Source organism: Lycorma delicatula, chromosome 4 (genome assembly GCF_047948215.1).
Source record: "Lycorma delicatula isolate Av1 chromosome 4, ASM4794821v1, whole genome shotgun sequence".
Taxonomy (NCBI): domain Eukaryota; kingdom Metazoa; phylum Arthropoda; class Insecta; order Hemiptera; family Fulgoridae; genus Lycorma; species Lycorma delicatula.
In genome coordinates this window covers 95,132,189-95,152,561 of record NC_134458.1, presented here as the reverse complement: position 1 = coordinate 95,152,561, position 20,373 = coordinate 95,132,189, and the positions used below count along the sequence as shown (strand labels likewise).

General features: G+C 29.6%; 1 protein-coding gene across 1 annotated transcript in view; it reads left to right on the top strand.

Moving 5' to 3' along the window:
* fj (four-jointed box kinase) overlaps positions 1 to 5,137 on the top strand; it is a 124,957-nt gene extending 119,820 nt beyond the window's left edge. The window contains exon 3 of the mRNA XM_075363699.1: positions 3,603 to 5,137. Within this exon, the coding sequence (XP_075219814.1) occupies positions 3,603 to 4,381 (779 nt within the window). The 3' untranslated portion in view covers positions 4,382 to 5,137. The remainder of the gene's footprint in view (positions 1 to 3,602) is intronic.
* The last annotated feature ends 15,236 nt before the right edge of the window (positions 5,138 to 20,373 follow it).

The following is a 20,373-nucleotide window of genomic DNA, read 5'->3' as shown; positions in this document are numbered from 1 at the left end:
TCAAAAAATATTTCTAGTGGCATATAATTAAACATTTAATCTAGTATATATTATTATTTATTTAAATATGTCCTATGACAGTGTAAATAAAAATATTTTGTATCACCAGTGCCACACAGGCTTTGTATAGAACACTTGATAAACATCACATCATTCTTATTTTTTTTAAATAATTGATTAAAAAGATAAAAGAAATGTAAAAAAAAAATTGCGCCCAGATGAAAAAAAAAAGCTGAAAATGTACCAAAAAACCCCATTCTTTGGCTCTAACTCCGGTTCCTGTGAACCGATTCGCTTGAAAATCAACAGGACTCTGTTTGCAGTAGGTTTACAACGACCCCCCAAATTTCGTCATTATCGGTTAAGATTTGCGTGCGCTAAAGAGGATGAAAAATTCTTATTCATATAGTTACATGCATACATACGTATATAAAAGTGACCGGGTGCCGTAGCGATTTCCAAATTTTTGGAAATCCTCTAAAACAATATCTATCAGTACTTCGGAGAGGATATGGTATTTAAAGAAAACAAATGTTATAAACAAAAAGGAAAACGCTGTAACGATCACTCAATACCACCGATTACTAACTACTAAACTGGAATGTTATTCAGAAGACAAGATGCCGGCTAATAATGTTGAACCTAAAAAAAAAAAATAAGTAAAATATTTAATCTCATTTTTATTTCGAAAAGTTACTTAATTCGCCGGATAATAATACTTTTTTATAAACATAATATTTCCTTACTCATCTTATAAAAACAAACATGTCAGCGTTTTAATTTTTAAAAGTAACATCGACCGAGTTAGATATTATTTTAAGAATAGCCGATAAATGGAGAACCGCTTTTCAAAAATTCTAAAAAGACGAGTAAAATAGGGAAAAAAAGTTTTTAGAACGTTTTTAACGGGAAATTAAATTTAAAAAGTTATCAAAAACGTACCCGACTCAATATTTACCGTAGTTATGAAGCGATTTATTAAGATTTAATTTCATCGGTAAAACTATCTCATCATAAGCAGAAACAAAGCAAGTCAATAAATATTGTTGATTTCTAAAGATGCAATTGTAAATTTTTGCATAGATGAAATAAAAATGTTTAAAAGTAAACAAGAAAGGAAACGGAAGAATAAACGGGATTATAATAATATTATAATTTAAATTTAAAGAGAAACTAACGAAAGTGAAATTAAAAAAAAAAAATACTTCTTTCTTTTTACGCTCATTCTTCATACAGTAGTTTTCTTGGCTTAGGTTAGACAAATTTAGCCGGGTGTTTTTTAAAGTACATTAATACAAATTTTCTAAAGTAAAAACACTTGGACATTATTAAAAGGTCCCTGTTAATCAAAAATTCCGTAAAAAAAATTTCACTTTTATTACCCCACCCGCATGAAAAAGGTTTAAGCATGTCTGAATATATATAAAGATGATGCTTATAAAGCTTATAAACTAACAAATTCGTAGGATAGAATATACATTTTTTATATTAATATTTTTACAAGTAGTCTGAATTTATATTATATATATATATATATTATTTGATGGGTACATTAGGTTGTCAATTGTACAGTCCGCTGTCATTCCAATGGCAGATTATGCTAACAGCCTCCTCCTTTACAAGTATTTATATCCAGCCTGATGATTAAGTTATGTTACTGTGAGATCTTTTTCTCTGTCATGTTAAAGTTGCATCGGCAAAGTTAAAAAAAAGTGACAAAAAAATAACAGAAATCCAATGATAAAAAATAAAAAAATCTGGTGCATATTTCTACATGTGTGTATATATATATATAAACCACGTATATTAAGAAACTGTAAAATCTAGTGATGTTTTAACAGCTTTAATAATAGCTGATTAGTTAACAATTATAATTAAAAAAAAAGAATTTTTTTTTTTAAAGAAAATTTTATAATGAATAGATTAGCAAATTGCATCTAAGCAGCAGAATATATTAATTTATAAAAAATAATTAAAAAATTGTATCAATTATTGAGTTTTCTTTTTTTGTTTCTATTGAGTACTTTCGTGGAGATCTCTTCTTCTTCAGAACGGATGTTTTATATTAAAATAATTAATTAAAGATATTATTACATTTTAAAATTGTTCTGACAGATGCTTATTTTCAGAGCATATAAAAAACACGAAGAATTTATTCAATGAAAAGTTAAATTATTTATATACTTCAGTGCCTAAGATAGATATCCATGCGATTTTCAAATGTAGTAATATGATTATTCTTTTAATTAATTAATAATAATAAATAAAAATCTGTTTTGAGACGGAGAGATCGGTACAAAAGTACTCAAAAGAGATAACAAAAACATAATTTTTTAAATTAATTTTATTAAACTGATGATTAAGTTATGTTACGGAGAGATTCCTTAACATTTTATATAATTTCTTCTGTGTCATTTTATACCTAACGACAATGTTAAAAATAAAGTGAAAAAAAAAACATATTACTCCAAAAAAAAAAAAATTGTATATATATATATAAACAATTTCAAACGACACTGTAAAATCGAGTGATACTTTAAATATAATTAATTACCTATTATTATTATTAAAATTCGTAAAACTGGAAAAATGTGTCGGTTATAAATTATAATTATTACAAGTTACATTGATCTACAAAAACTACAATTAATAAACTTTAATTGTAATTAAAACTTTTAGCTGAAAATTTACTACTAATCCTTGTATTTTAAACTTTCATTGTATTTATTATTATTATTATTTATTTAATCTAAAAATTTGCCTTTTAAAAATATGTAATTAAGTAATAAGAACACTAATAACTCACAGGTTTATATAAACTATTAAAATAATTAGCTACATAAGCACTGACAGCTTTAGTAATTTATCTGTAAACTCCCTTATGCTGGTTCTGAAGGAATCTAATCAGAATAATTTTGAGATCAGGATCGTCCCATGTGAGGTTTAAGGAGGTAAATTCCCGCTAATTTTTGGTCAAGCATTAAGAATGGGTTTTTATCTTAACTTTTACGGGGCATGACTAGAGAAGTGCTTTAATAAATTTGGAGCAAAAAAAGATAGCAGTGGCAGGTAACGATAAAAACTTGTAAAAAATTCTCTAACGCGTGAATAAAATTTAACTTGCACAAAATTTTGCATCTAAATATAGGATATGAAGCTTTTCGGCAATAACAGATACTTTTTAGAACAAGCAATTACTGTTTGTTGTAAAATAGTACGTGACGTAATTTAGCGGACGTAAATAGCATTAATTTTACCAAATATTATTTATAACATATAGTCATCATCTCGTATCGCTGCGTCCGCTCAAAATTTGCTGTAAATAAAAGCAGCTGATGCGATTAACATTTTTGGCCGGTTATTATTTGATGTTCAGACATGGACATTTAGAATGGCCAATATTATATCTTGTCCGAGAAAAATGACCGTGATGATACCAATACCTCTGGTAATATTCGTTGCAAATGTTTAACTTCTAAGAGTGACGAAGTGTACACGTACGATTCCTAACAGAGAAATATTTTAATAAACTACATCGTGGATTAAATAATAACAATTTTACTGAATATGAATTAACAACAGATTTTTTTTTATTGTTTCAGGTAGCCAAGCTTGCGTCCGTTATCGGCAGAATACAGACCAGATCCAGGGAGAATTGTTTAGTTTCTATCTAGGAAGAATCCTAAACATGAATAATTTGGCACCGTCATCGTTATCGGTAGTAAGAACGACATCCCAGCTGTGGAGAAACGTTAAACCGCAAGTTATATTGGCGCAGTGGCTAGAAGAACGACCGATAATAATGACAAAGTACATCGATAATTTAAGACCGGCGAATATTCCGAAGCACTTTCAGTCTAGTACTCGTAGACTTCATCCTATCGATTTGAGAGGTGACGAAGAAGAGTTAACAGAACTCGTTCAGTGGTCCGACCTGATAGTATTCGATTATCTTACGGCAAATCTCGATCGAATCGTGAACAATCTGTATAACCTCCAATGGAATCCCGGTATGATGGAAGCTCCGGCTCATAATTTAGCGAAAAGTACCAGTAACGATCTGTTACTGTTTCTGGATAACGAAAGCGGTCTGCTGCACGGTTATAGACTTCTTGACAAATATGAAGCGTATCACAGCGTATTATTAGAAGCGCTTTGTATATTCAGAAAACCGACCGTAAAAATACTAGAGAGACTGAGAGACGAAAAGAACATCGGCGTAATATTGAACGAACATCTTTTTGGCTTTAACGATAGAGAAACTTTACCCGTATTACCCGAAAAAAGTATCAAGATTTTGAACGAAAGGATAAATAAAGTACTGGACCAGGTATCGTGGTGCCAAAGACAATACATGGATCTAACAAATAATGTGAGTTAGCCTAACACAAAAAAAATAAATAAACAAAACGAATAAAAATACAAACAAACGACATGTAATTAGAATAAAAATGGAAATGATGTCAAAATTAAAATTCGCACGATAAATACATTTAACTGCGAACGAAATCATAACGTATTCTGAAACATTTATTGAATTGACAATTTGATGCGATCTTACATACAGATAAGAACTAAGTTTATCGGTGTGAACTCTGAAGAGTTACACTGTACTCACACACACATATATAGCGTGACATGAATTAACAATAACGTCCTGCCGTTTGTCCGGCTTACAACGGCCAAGCGAACTGAGATCCGACTAGGTCTGGGAAACAAAACTACGTCACGTATTAACGCTTAAAGCCAAAGTTATGACACTTCAATGATTTATTTAAAATGTTTTTTATTATTATTTATTATAATATAACGTATGATGACAATAAAACCATTTTATTTCTTTTCTTCTTTTTTGTTTGTAACATTTTATTAACTAAAATAAATTTTCATAAAATGAATTTTAATAAAATTGTAGCCTACACTATAAAATAAATTTTAAAATAAAGAAACTGTATTCATATGTGTAAATATGTTATAAAATAACTATACAATTGCGTAAATTACAAATTTATTATTATTTTTTTTTTTTTTTTGTAAAGCATATATATAAATGTCATTATGTAACTCAAAGTATATATATGGTCTATAAATACATAAAATTAGTTTAATTCGACTTGATTGTGTTAATTAATATTGTATTAAGAAATAACTCAATAAATATACACGTTAAGATTTTTTTTTATGTACATAACATGTTTATTGTGATAAATTTATTAAAACACCATTTGAAATGTAACTTCTGTTATTTTTCCGTATTTTTATACTTTGTAATTTCCTTAATTAATACATATGTACCTCATCTTAACTAGATTTCTGTGCAGAAGAACTGAGAGGAGAGTGGAAGAAGTGTTAGGAGAAGACCAATTTGGTTTCACGATAAGTATAGGGACAAGGGAAGCAATTTTAACGCTCAGATTAATATTAGAAAGACGATTAAAGATAAACAAACCAACATACTTTGCATTTATCGGCCTAGATAAGACATTCGATAACGTAGACTGGAATAAAATGTTCAGCATTTTAAAAAATTTAGTGTTCAAGTATAAAGATAGAACAATTGCTGACATTTACAGGAACCAAACTGTAACAGTAATAATCGAAGCGCATAAGAAAGAAACAGTAATAAAACGAGGAAGTCCGACAATGATATTACATCTCCGTAGCTTTTTAATCTTTACATGCGACTAACAGTTAATGATGTTAAAGAATAATTTACATCCGGAGTAACAATGCGAGTTGGAAAGATAAAAATGAAAAATGCTACGATTTACTGATAATATAGTAATTCTACCTGAGTAAAAAAGATTTAGACGAAACTATGAATGGCATAGATGAAGTTCTACGCAAGAACTACCGCATGAAAATAAACAAGAACAAAACGAAAGTAACAAGGTGTGGTAGAAATGAAGTTGATGGATCACTGAATATAAAAACAGGATGAGAAAAGACTATGGAGATAGAAGGAATTTTGTTGTTTGGGAAGTAGAATTACAAAAGATGAATGAAGCAGGGGCGATATAAAATGCCGAATACCACAGGCGAAGCGAGTTTTCAGTCAGAAATATAATTTGCTTTCATCAAAAAATAATTTAAACATCAGGAAAACATTTTTAAAAGTATATGTTTGGAGCTTACCTTTATATGAAAGTGAAACTCGGACGATCGGAGTACCTGAGAAGAAAAGATTAGAAGCTTTTGAAATGTGGTGCTATAGAATATTAAAAATCACACGGGTGGATAAAGTGACAAATGAACAAATGATAAATTTGCGGAAAATCTGTGAAGAAAGCATTTGGAAAAATATAGCTAAGAGACAGACTTACAGGCCACATCATAAGGCATCCTAGAATAGTCGCTTTGAAATTGGAGGGACAGGTAGATGGCAAAAATTGTGCAAACGAGCAACGTTTGAAATATTTAAAACAAATTGTTAGGGATGTAGGGGGTATACCGAAATGAAACGACTGGCATTAGATAGGGAATCTTGGAGAGCTGCATCAAACCAGTCAAATGACTGAAGACAAAAAAAATGGACCACATACATATCTAACTTTTTTTTTAAATTGAGATAACTGGATTTGGTTTACGGCATTCTTCCTTGTACGGAAGGGCTAATTCAATGACGTATGTTTCAATCTTTTCTTTGGGTGGTGGGAGACAAATCAAAAATTTCAAACGGGACCGATTTAGTTTTAATTGTATCATTTTTATCGTCTCGTGGAGCTCTTTAAAATGATATGCCAGATGACAATTTGTCCCATCTGAAATTTTGAATCTCCTCCCACCACCAACGAACAAAAATTAAAAAGAGTGAAATATACGTTCATTGATGTAGCCCCTCGGTACAAAGAAGAATGCTGCAAACCGCATCCAGTTATTTCAATTATAAAAAAGTTAGAGGAGGTGTAAGTAATTTTTCATCCAACCTGTATATACTGTATATTAAGAAAGTGAAAATCAATATTTATTGATACAGAATACGTACAAATTTACTAAAAGGTAAATTAAATGTGAAATAGAAATAGATATATGTAAATAAAGAAGAAGTCATTGGAATTTTGGCTCGAATTTAGTTTATTTTGCGAGTTGCCGTATCCAGAAGTTACTGATAAACAAAGTTGAGAGTAAACATCATAGTTAAATGCTTACATAGTGCAGCCTAGTATAAAATTACTCTTAATGAAGAAAATTGTGAGCGCTATTTCAAAACTTAAAAAAAGAAATTTGAAATGATTTATGACTAAGTTTTATGACTAATTTTTTTTTTGTTTTTTTTTTTAATAAAATTATTAACAATAAAATATTAAAAAAGATAATTCATCAGTTAATAGACTCTTGTACAATTTAATTTATTTTAAAAGAATTACGTAATTTTACGTTAAATAAGAAAGAATTAAATTTCCTTCCCAACAACCCCAGTCGTAAAAATATTAAGAAAAGAAATTAGACTCTGAAAAATCAATAGGAAAGTATGTCAATATTTTCTTCATTTACGGAAGAATATAAGAAGTAACTAATAATATTTGAAGAAACTCTTAAGAAAGCGTTACCTTTTTTATACTCTACGAATAACTGCCCGTAAGTTTGTAAAAATATTTTCTTTAAACATTTAGAAATTATAATATGAAACTGTACTGACGAACTTGATTTGTTGTGTCAGATATATTAGGTAAATTAATATATTTCTCTAATAATCTACCCTACAAAACGGCATTTGCATGTGTGTGCGTTCTCCTTAGTTTAGGACCGGATGTACCGACCACTAGCGGAAAATCCCGATTCGTTAGTACATCTCTCGTAGTGGTCAGTTGTATATGTGTTATATTATTATATATCTATATACTGTATGTACATATATATATCAAAGTTTTGTTAAAATTTAGTACTTTTTAACCGGATCGGAATTTTCGAACGAAAATTGCAAATATCTCAAAAACGGTCGGTCCTAGAGCTCTGAAAATTAGATAAAGATAATATTTCCAAATGCCTCCGTGGCGCCGTTCGGAAATTAGGGAGGGGGTGCTACCGTAATATCTCCGCAACCCCTCGTCCGATTTTCACGATTCAAACGGCATATGTATTATTAGCAGGTCGAGTGCTAACTCTTTAACGCATCGGGTACACTCTTGATCGACCGGATCTTGGTTATCCGGAAATTAAATTGTTTAGCCCTATGTTTTGATTGCATTCACCCACCGTAAAATGTACCGATCCGATCTTTCGCTAAATACGCTCAAACCTGTGCGCTAGCGCAGCTGTAAAGTATAAATTTATGAAGACTAAAACGTAGAAAATAAAAAAATATATAAAAAACTTTTTAAAAACCATTCTTATATTAAATGCACTAAAAGTAGAAAAAAAAATGTAATTTTTTTTTAAAATACTACTCTTAAATTAAACCCACTCAAATGTAAAATATAGTTTTAGAACGGTATCTCAGAATAGATTTGACAACAAACTTTGATGGTGATATGTAAGATTATGTGAAAGTCGTAGCTTCAAATTAAAAATTTGATGTTTTTGCCAATTTTTTCTTATGCGTGATGAATGCCCTAAAGAGTGCAGTCCAAACACGCATAAACTATAACCAAAAAGTAGGCGTCGGAATGTACCGATCGCTAGCGGAAAATCCCGATTCGTTAGTATCAATTTCTAGAGTTAAATTTCTAATTTAACTTTCGTTATATCAATTTTCATCGTTCAAAAAAAAGAATTTTTACACAACAGGTAATCAGTTTTTGACACCTAATAATCTCATTCCGAAACGCCGCCCGCCAGGGCCTAGCTGCAGAGGCGTGCCATAGGCACGCCCTGCAGCTAGTAATTGCATAATAAATTCCTATCGACAGGTCTATAGTTTTCTTAATTAAAAAAGATTCTGTTGCTAACTAAATCAGTCATTTTTTATTATATATTATTATTTTATGAAATCGATTGACTTATGGATCAAATATACATATACTTACTTAGAAACAAACGTCAATGAAGACATCTGACGACCGTTTTTGGGAATAATGACCGACTGTCAGCGATTCGTTCACCGATTATGGCTTGTATAAATCTACTGGCATTACGTGCATAATTAAAAAAAATTAAAATAAAGGTAAGTAATAAACACTTTATTTTTAATTAAATATAAAATCTCAAAGATTTTCCGTAAAGGTGGTAACACCCATTTGGAGGAAGGTAGAATACTCAAGGAAGTAAAACAAGCGGGAGTTAAAAAAGGGGTGACTACATTTAAATCAGATACTTGAGATTGAAATGTTTTTAAATTAAATGCATTGATTATTTTAATAAGTAAAATGGAAACCGAAAATAGATCATAATAAATTACATCTTCGGACAGCTTTACGTGAAATTCAACTTACACATATCTTTTTATATTCAAAACGTATTAAAGATTAATTCGTGTAATTAAAAATGTTTACTGTATCAGCTAGCTTTTCAATGGACCGATTTACCAGACTGCATTTCATCTACCAGATTACGATCATCAAGCGATGATCATCTGACAATTTTCTTGGTGTTTAAAACTGTCATCTCTCCATTTTAAAAGATTTACATTAAAAACGTTCTTCTGTTCCTAATACTGTTGTAGAAACATTAAAAAACTCTTGTGCGACGTTAAAGACATCAAAGACATCTTTTTAATAAAGACGTTAAGAGACTCTTAAGGACTTTTCCTTATTTTATTTTGTTTCCTTCTGAAAAAGTATCAACTCATTCTTATCTAAAGTTTTATTAAAAAAAAACGAATTAAGAAATAAATAAGTAAACAATTAAGAAGCAACTTAAAATAAAGTAAAACTATCCACAAATATAAATAATAGTAGAAAAATAATTTTAATACACTGTAATTAGTAATAAGTTAATAATGCCGACACCCTCACTATTTCGCAGTCAAAAATACACTGATTTTCAGAGTACAACCTCCTTCTTTCTTTTTTTTATGTTTTAGCCTCTGGTAATTACCTTTCAGATAATACTTCAGAGGATGAATGAGGACGATATGCATGAGTGTAAATGAAGTGTAGTCTTGTACATTCTCAGTTCGACCGTTCCTGAGATGTGTGGTTAATTGAAACCCAACCACCAAAGAAACACCGGTATCCACGATCTAGTATTCAAATCCGTGTAAAAATAAATGACTTTACTAGGACTTGAACGCTGGAACTCTCGACTTCCAAATCGGCTAATTTGGGAAGACGCGTTCACCACTAGACCAACCCGGTGAGAGTACAACCCCCCTACATACGTTTAACCCTACACACAAGCATTAAGTTTCAACTAGTTCATCAGTGTGACTCGCTGCATTAGAGCGTATAAAAGATACACCACTACACAGTCAATATAACCCTTAGATAAAAAACACATACCTAGTAATCATGACCCTCAAAATAGGTAACGCTACCTGAATAGGCCGAACAATATTGCTTACTGTGATACCGCAGATAAAGAATTGTCAACGTTGTAACTTGCAGCATCATAATGAACCACGCTTCGAAATTGACTCGCGCAAATTCTTTAGACCTTAAATTGACTGTAACTGAAATACGAATCAACCGATATTCATAACATTTTCACACGCACAACTTCAGATACACTACTAAAGAATATCTAACTTTTAATGAAATTTATTCAGTAGTTTTGGAGATTTTTGAGCCACAAAATTTTATATGCTGGCCTATAAATAATAAATTATAAGAAAACCCCAATTTAAATGAATGGTATTTTCGAACTCCTTATACATCAAAACGTAAAAAAAAATAATTTTCACTCCCACCCCATTTCCACCATGCGACCGAAAGTAATACCGTACTTTTCTTTGAAAAGTCGGTAAAACGCGTATTATAATGTATGAATTTTCGTTTTTTTATGGTTATCTACTATTTTTTTGTTTTAACATCTGTAGAATCTATTACTGACATAGAGAGATATTTATTGGTTGGAGATATTAGTGAAAAATAGAGTTTTCCACACATGTATGAGGAAAATGAATTTCTCACTAACTTCTCCGACTACAGTATCTACTTTAAACGTAATCAACAAGAATTTAGTAGTAGATCGAGAAAGGAATACTGAGGGTGGAACACACCGAATGTACTTCAAAACTTGACATTCACGTCTCATGTCCGTTAACATTTATTTATTTTTCCTCGGATTTTCATTTCTTTCTTTCTTTTTTTTTCTCGGATATAGCCTCCGAGAATTATCGTTCAAGTATTACTTCAGTAGATGATTGAGGATGATATGTATGAGTGTAAATGAAGTGTAGTCTTGTACATTCTCAGTTCGACCGTTCCTGAAATGTGTGGTTAATTGAAACCCAACCACTGAAGAACCGGTATCCACGATCTAGTATTCAAATCCGTGTAAAAAAAACTGCTTTTACTAGGACTTGAACGCTGGAACTCTCGACTTTCAAATCAGCTGATTTGGGAAGGCGCGTTCACCACTAGACCAACCCGGTGGGTTTCCCGCCCATTAATTGTTTGAAGGACACGAAATATATTTAAATTACTTTAAAATGTAATAATTCTGACTGCATAAACAAAACAAATTTTTTTTTTTTTCATACAATTCTAACAAAATTTTATATTTATTGTTATGGAATACAAAATTTGTGTCCATATTTCTAATTTTAAGGAAAATTTTAACCAAATAACTAAAAAAAAAAAAACTGTTTAGATTTGGCTTAATCGAATCAGATTACCAACTATGATTTTAGATGCAATCATCGGAGGGAATTCCATTTTGCTTATTCAAACCACGAAGAATATCTCCTTCTACAAATGTTTTTTCTTCTTGAAAACACTTACTTTCCGTAACAAATTCCACTTTATTATTACTGCTTACTGTTCAAGCGGAAAAATGTATTTCTATCATATAATATTCGTAGGAAAAGATCGTTTATGGTGCCTTAATCACCAGAAAAACTCGCACGAATAAGAAACAAGTATGTTTCGATCCTTAAAATTATGTTGATGCCTATATAAATTTAGAGACAATGTCAGCAGACCACTGATCGATCGGCGTAACTTTGGTGATTAACGTCTTAATATCGGAGATTCATTCTGGAAATTTTTATGCCCGTGTATGATTTCCACAAATCAAATAGCATTACTGTAGGGTGTTCTGTACATTCTGGAATTACGCCTATAAGCGTTAGCGGTACGACCAGGAACGTGCAACAATAAAAATTATTTCTCCTCTCGACAAATCCCCCAAAAAGGTTACTGTAGTGATAATACCGACAACATTATTATCCATCTTGAAAAATAAGATGGATTTTTAACTATCTTTTGATTCCTTCAGTTTTCCTAAGATTCTTATACAAACCCCTTCTCGGGAAGTTTTTCCAATCTTTTGTGTAATCAGCGCTTATCTTGGGTTCTTCTCTATAAAACATTGTGAATATTTAAATATTAATAAGTGAAAAGATTAACAAAAGACCGCCTATCTTCGGGTAGCCATGCATTTTTTTTCTTAATCATTTACCCAACCTTTTTTATGACACCTCCACTTGTCACATGTTTTTTTTTAGAAATATATATGGCTCATAACATGACCGTTTATGCGATACCGCACATCTTACAAACACGTATTTATTCACGTAATAAAAACCTATGAGCTTCCTTTATGAACAATTTCATGCATCAACACAAAAAAGAGACATGATATGCACAACACTACTAATGTTCTATGGGCTCTGAGCCGGACGACCTATAACAATATCGGGCGGTCAAGCAATAATGTAAGCTTACTGATAAACAACTTACTACATACGTAACACAATAACAACCTATATAAATATAAAAGGAAATTTTATTTTATTTATTTATCTGATGTTATTAATAATTAAATTATTTGCATCAAATTTCGTTTTTTTTTAGCAAGCTTGTGTTACAGAGCAATAAAATAATAAAGACCTTAAGATACATCCATTCTTTTATAACTAAAATCTATAAATCTATTTAAAAAATAACTTTTAAAATTAATTTTTATTAAGTGTTAAACTCAAACACACATACACACACACACACACACACACACACACACACACACTATATAAGAGAGAGAGAGAGAGAGAGAGAGAGAGAGTGTGAGTGACAGTGAGTGAGGGAGAGAAACTCTGTAAAGTACCCAAGAGTGTTTTTTATTTAATTTAAAATTTTCAATAGCGATGATTTGTTTTATTATACAGTTCCCACATTTTCCATTTTTTCTATAGTGTGGACCTAAATTTAATTAACTACCACAACATTCGAACTGATTTTTCTCAATAAAATTACTCAGTTACCCTTTGTATTCGATTAAAAATCCGTAGCGAAGGAATGTATGTCCATCCGAATAGATAGCGAATTCTAAACTAGCACAAGAAAATTCAAAAGTAAACATATAAAACAATATCCAAAAAAAATTACAATGAAATTGTAAACGGTACGGTAACAGTCTGGCAGATACCATTTTTTCTGCTCAAAAAACAAAAATTTCTGTATATAAATAAAAGTGTTATTAAAAAAATGATACTGGTATCAAAAAAGGTAAGACACCACAACTCTTTTATCAAAATATTTAATAATTTAGAATTTCGTTTAGAAAAAAATACATGTAACAGACCATAGATATACTATCATAAATAATAAACAATGTTTAAGCGTTCCATATAATAAGCAAAAAATAGTAAAATCTGTTACGAAACTCTTACCGGCCCGATTTCATTTATTAAACAAAGAATAATCATAAGAATTGTATTATTTCTGTAAATGTGATATTTACTACATATAAATGAAATCGAACCGTTAAGAATTTTGTAATAATTTTTTCTATTTTTTGCTTATTATATGGAACGCTTAAACATTGTTTATTATTTATGATGGTATATCTATGGTCTATTACATGTATTTTTTTCTAAATGAATAATAGATTTCGATAATAGAAATGTGGTATTTTACCTTTTTGATATCAGTATCATTTTGTTAAAAACAATTTTATTTATATTAGAGAAATTTTTGTATTTTAAGCGGCAGAAATGATATCTGCAAGACTTACCGTACGGTTTATAATTTCATTGTAATTTTTTTTGGATATCACTGCGTTTTGTGGGATTATTCTTTTATTTTTTTTATAAATTACTGATTGTTATCTTATGGATTTATTATTAAAATTTATTGCCTTTCTTGAACAAACAAATATACATTTTTTTAATTTCTCAGGCAATTTTTTTTGTCGATAGTCATATCATTCATTTCATACTATATTTTTCCTTTTTTAATAAAACTAGTAAACGACGATTTTTATCGTATCCGTGGACACACTTTTTATATTATTAATAAATGAACTTTTCTCAATAATTTAGTTCAAATACTTCTAATTGCAGAATATAAATTTTACCAATTGAATTTATTTCTGTTTTATGTAACAAATCTTTGTTGTCACATTTGCAACATTTTCCTACTGTTCGTGTTTTTTTTGTGTTTTATTAGCAGCTACAATCTCTTGTAAACTAATACTTTTTTTTTGTTATGAAGTGATGGGAATTAAAAAAATTGTTTCATATTCAGTACTTTCATTTACATAAGAGCATTTACTATTAAAACAAGCTGTAGTATATTTTCTTTTAAATTTTATTATTTCAAGTACATTATCAAGTTTTTGTACGCTAGCTAGTACTATCAAGTACAGCTACTCAGCAGCGCGATTCGTAAATTCACCTTTTTGAGAAAAAAGTGACAAATTTGAGTCCCGCGGTTTATTAAATAAAAGAAAAAACGTTGTCTAACAAAATTCGAGGTATTTTTTGAAAGAATTCTTTATTACAAATCTAAATGACCTGAAATATAGTTTTCATGCTTATTTTTAAATCGTTTTTCCTATTTTCATTTCACTTTTAGGTTTGGTCATGTTTAGAACTGTAAATATAGTTCGTTGACTTTGCCGTGCCGTCCAGTTCTGCGGACTTTTACCGGCGAAGTTCTAAAGAACTTCGTGATTAATTGATTTAAAATACATATAAGATATCATTGCATTCAAAAAATGAACTGCAGATATTTACGGACAGATATCGAACTTGTGCAGATTATACAAGATGCCTACAAGTCTTGCTAAAGAATTTCCTAATATCTTTGAATAGTAAAATGTTAACTACTTTACTTCCTTTTTGTAATTTTCATTGGATCACAATACTTTTAATTTTCCTTCAAAAACATTAATTTAACATAAATGAGTGTAGTTAAATAATAACGTCCGTTCGAAATTGTTTTTAATTGCAGATAAAAACAGAATCAACTATAAAAATTTAATAAAAAAGTAAAAGAACTAGTTTCCTAATACGAAATGCAGACTCATTGGACAATAGTTGAAAATTAAATACCATAATAAAAACTACCTACGAAGTACCGGCAGAGAGTAGTTTACATTGAACGATGATCATAACCGGTCGCCATTTTCTTCACATTATGTACAAAATGGAGTTTTCGATTGTTCTGATACGGTATTAACAGCTATGTTTTTCATCTTAAAATATTGGCACGTCTAGTTTGTGCTGTCACAAAGGGTTGCTTAAGGTAAATAAAATTTTTAAACAAAATTGCAACAACAAAATTTATGTCCTCGTTTTAAAATATCTAGTATATTTTTTTCTAAATCTTGTGAAGAGTTTTATAAAATATGTAATTTTTCTTGGCATACATCTAAAACATATTGTAATTTATATTTTATAAAGTATAAAGTAAAGTCGTTTAATGGATTCAAATCTTAAACTATCTTCATACTAAATATTTTCCTTATATGGTAAGAAAAATAAGTTACTCCACCATAAAAATCAATCTGATCATATCATTACTGTTGGCTAAAACTTTTAATGATTATTAAAAAAAAAGCAGACAACAAAGTTGTAATACTTTATTGGCAACGGTTATTTGTTTGAAAAATAATGTTACATGAAAATAAACAAAAAACGTTTTAAAAAAATGTTATCGGATCCTCTACACCAAATATTTCTCCAAAGTAATATTTTTGGATCACTAGCCTTACTGCTATGCCTAGGAGACGTAAAAAAAATCGGTTAAAAAATACGTAATAAACAGAATAACAGCTTTTTCCGATTTTTGGCGAGGGGAAATTTAGAGATAATTTTTTTTTTTTTTAATTTTAAGATAAGCATGTACGTTTGTACTAAGCTTAATTAAATTGGGATTATTTTTACAAAAGTTTGAGAAAATCTACCCTCCTAAACCCCCCACATACCCGGGAGATATTGATTCCAAAATTTTACTAACAAATTGTCGCATATACACGAGTCTCTGTACAAAATCAGTTTATCCAGTCAAAAGTTATTAAACTTGAAACACGCTAACCATACGTACATACACATCTACGAACATCATCTCTCTTTTTTACTTTTTGGTGTTCCTGAGTCATGAAACGTCGAAAAATTAAAAAAAAAACCCTATGTTTTTAAAAACAATTACCATACATTCCTTCTTGCAGCATAGTTCTACAGCTATGATGCCAGGAAAGTAAAAGTGGAAAATGTAAAAAGGAAAATACAAAATAGCCATATTTATATCTCGATATCAAAATATGTAGTAACTGTCGTAAAAATGGTCTGTATAAATGTTTAACCAGAAGTAGAGATATTTACTTCTAGAATGGCTTTAAATGACTGAGATATACAAAATCTAAGAAAAATGTAAATTTATCATTATCAGAATTTTATAAGCTTACAAAAAAATCTGGTATTTATTCATTATTCAAACTTCAGTTCCAATCTGTTTTCTACTCTGAAGTAGGATTATTTAAATGAAATTTATTTAATAAATGTAATATTTCAACATTACTTTTCAAACGAAAACGTTTTGGAAACTGTTGCTAATTTACAGGTTTTTTTGAAGCGTCTTAAGTGTGATATACATAAAAACTAAATATAATTTGCTTTTATTTGATTAATAGATCACCTCTCACTTATCTATTATTCATGTTTTTTTAAAACTAAAGAAAATTTACTTTCACATGAAAACGATTCGTCGACGCAATTACTTCTGAATTACAGGAAAAAAATCAATGTTTTATTTTTTATTAATACGTGGAAATTACCGTACAACTTTTTTCTTCGGAAAAGTTAATTATTAATTTTTAACGTCAGATATACCGTTAAAAAACACCGCTTTGTCACCATATAAAAATATTAATTTCAATTATCTCAAATGTTTAGCAGAATGACCAGTGTCAATCTGCTTATCAAACCAACGTACCGTTTTTTTTTAATTTTAAAAATTACCATTTCTGATTGAACTGTCTACTGTTTGACAACTTGACGACGCTGATTCAAAAAAGCCCAAACTAAATAAAAATATTACTTATAAAATATTACTTATTTCACTGTTAATTGAATGTATTTTTACAATTTTTTTTCTATCTCCCGACTATAGTTTTATGCTGCTGCTGCAGCAACAGCATAGCTATAAAGGGAAAGTATAAAGCGATCGGCCAATTTTAAGTATCAGGGTTTTTGTAAATGTTGACCTCCTTAGTCCAAAAAAAATTATAGAAATTTCCGGAGGATGTGTACCCAGCTGATACATTCTGCGTGTTGATTTGGATTTTTATTAATATCTCCGGACTGGGTCAAGGAGTAGTAAGTTCTTAAGTAATAGCTCTAAGATGTCTACCCATCGGGTTGGTCTAGTGGTCAACGCGCCTTCCCAAATCAGCTGATTTGGAAGTCGAGAGTTCCAGCGTTCAAGTCCTAGTAAAGCCAGTTATTTTTACACGGATTTGAATACTAGATCGTGGATACCGGTGTTCTTTGGTGGTTGTGTTTCAATTAACCACACATCTCAGGAACGGTCGAACTGAGAATGTGCAAGACTACACTTTATTTACACTCATACATATCATCCTCATTCATCCTCTGAAGTATTATCTGAACGGTAGTTACAGGAGGCTAAACAGAAAAAAGAAAAAGCTCTAAGATGTCTATACATAGGGCATTAAATTTTGAAAAAAAAAACGGAGGGTAATTTTCGTCAATTTTAACTTTTTACTTTTTGTATAGAGGTCTTAGAAACGTGAGCTTTAGTACGACATTAAGTTATTTAAAATTCCAAGGTTTTAAGACAAGCGGATTTACGGGTGCAGGGATACGTTTTTTCATTATTTCTGAAAACTTTCTCTCTCATATCTCGAAAATCCGCTGACCAAAAAGTTAAGATTTAGCACAAAAATCTGTCTAAATATATCCCAGCTTTGGTTTGATTTTCGACCCCTGTCAGGTAAGTGGTCATCACAGTACCGCTACTGCTTTTTTTAGTTAACCGTAGTTTTTTTAGCCTTGTTGTGTAATAATCAACTAAATCAACTTATTGAAGTAAATAATTACACTTTATAAATAAATACACTTTAAAGGCCCAAAAAATAAGGTAGCTAAATGGCGCAGTACTTAATATATCAATTTATTTTTTAAATTTAATTTTCAAGATTGAAAATCCAACTGTATCTAGTATTAATGTAGAAGACACAGAAATTAAAAAAAAAAAAATGGATTAAAATTATAATCTCTGGTACCTGGTACTTCATATGTTTTTGTAATTGTTTCTGTTATAAAAATGTTATGTGAGGTAACTGTCGTGCAAAGGGCTCAAATAGGATCCAAATTTTTTTACTAAAACTGTTTTTTTTTTTAGCAAGTATACTTTAAATACAGTATAATTTTGATGACAAAACTATCATTTAAGCACGGGAGTCAATTAGGAACAGACCTTTTGTAACTAAGAATTTATATTTTTTCTCAGTTTTATTTATAATAGTGCATCATTTTTAAGGTAAAATATCATTTAATCGAACCCAAATTTCTTTCCTGAAGATTTTGATCTTTTTCGCAAATGTGGTCAAAGTTACTTCCAGTACCCGGTTAGCCAAACTAATAAAAAGCTTATTTTCAGTATTATTAATAATACAATTTTAACCATTAATAACATATATAATAATAATAATAATCACAGTTTTTATTTTTATTTAATAAGACTTCATTGCTCTAAAAATATTGTTCAATTTTGTCATTATTAAAAGCTGAATAATAATATTTTAAATTTTTATTTAACATTAAATAAATTAAACTTAATTTCATAATGTTATTTACATTTATTTTTTGAACGCGCCAGGAAATTTATGCAATCCTTACCGGCCTTTTTTCACGGGCAGAAAATAGAGTTAAGTTAAAATTTTATCAATTAAGGATACTTTCATTTTTCAATCGATTCTTTTCTTTCAGTTTTTGAGGATAAATTTCACTAATGAAATGAAAAATTATTTTTAACAGAAAAAAGATCGGGGGAACAAAAAAAAACCGGTTTCGCTTTTACACCTTTATTATGAAGGGAATTATTAAGCTTCTAACTGATTAGGGAAGACAAAACATAGTTAATAATAATTATTAATCCACATTTTAGAGGTAAAAAATATGACAGCTAGTCGACACTTAAAACTGGCGTTTACAAAAGGAAAAACTGAAACCTTTTATAAAAAAAAACTCACTGTTGAAGACGATTCTTTATTAAAAAGTAAATTCTAAGAAAAATTATCTTTCATATCAGTGAAACGAAAAGTTGTATTTACCTCAAGGAACTGCAATCACAGCAAAGAAAGAATGTTGTTTTGGAGATTAATCCGACAAGTTCCAACTATGTAATAGGTTTTTTCATCATCGGCCTGAAAAGGTAAATAGGAAATTATATCTAAGAAAAAAGCTTAATTATAGTTTAAATTAATTTATAATATAAATTCAACTGAATTAGTGTGATTAAAAATGTTAATATCTGATTCTTAATGTAAAACTCTATAAAAGTATTGTCCACCAGGCGATTCGATCCCGTATGACTTTTGGTTTACTTTGTTTATTTGACAAGACATGTAACAACGGATTTTAATTAAATTTTTTAGAATTATTTTTCAAATTTTTAAATAAGTTTTAAGAAGAAAACCAAAGGGAATTTCAGTGATTGTACTAAAAATTCTTTACTACAAGTAGAAACTGCAATTAATTTTAAACGGCGACTAAATTAAAAAGGGAATACGGAAAAATTGTTAACATATTTTAACAATTTTTTTTATCGAAATTATGGAAAATTGAGTTTGCACAACCGTAAATACAAGCGAAAAAGTTTTCTCTTGTTAAGATAAATTTTATCCCGTAATTTTTAATAAAGATTATACATTTTAATTAAATTTTATTAAGACACAGAATAAAAATTTTGAAAACTGTATAAAACTCATATTTCCAAAAACTGTTAATAAATATAGGATTTTCCTTTGGAGGCGCAATTTATAAGTATTTTATTAAGTCGTCAACCACACCCGATCATTTTACTT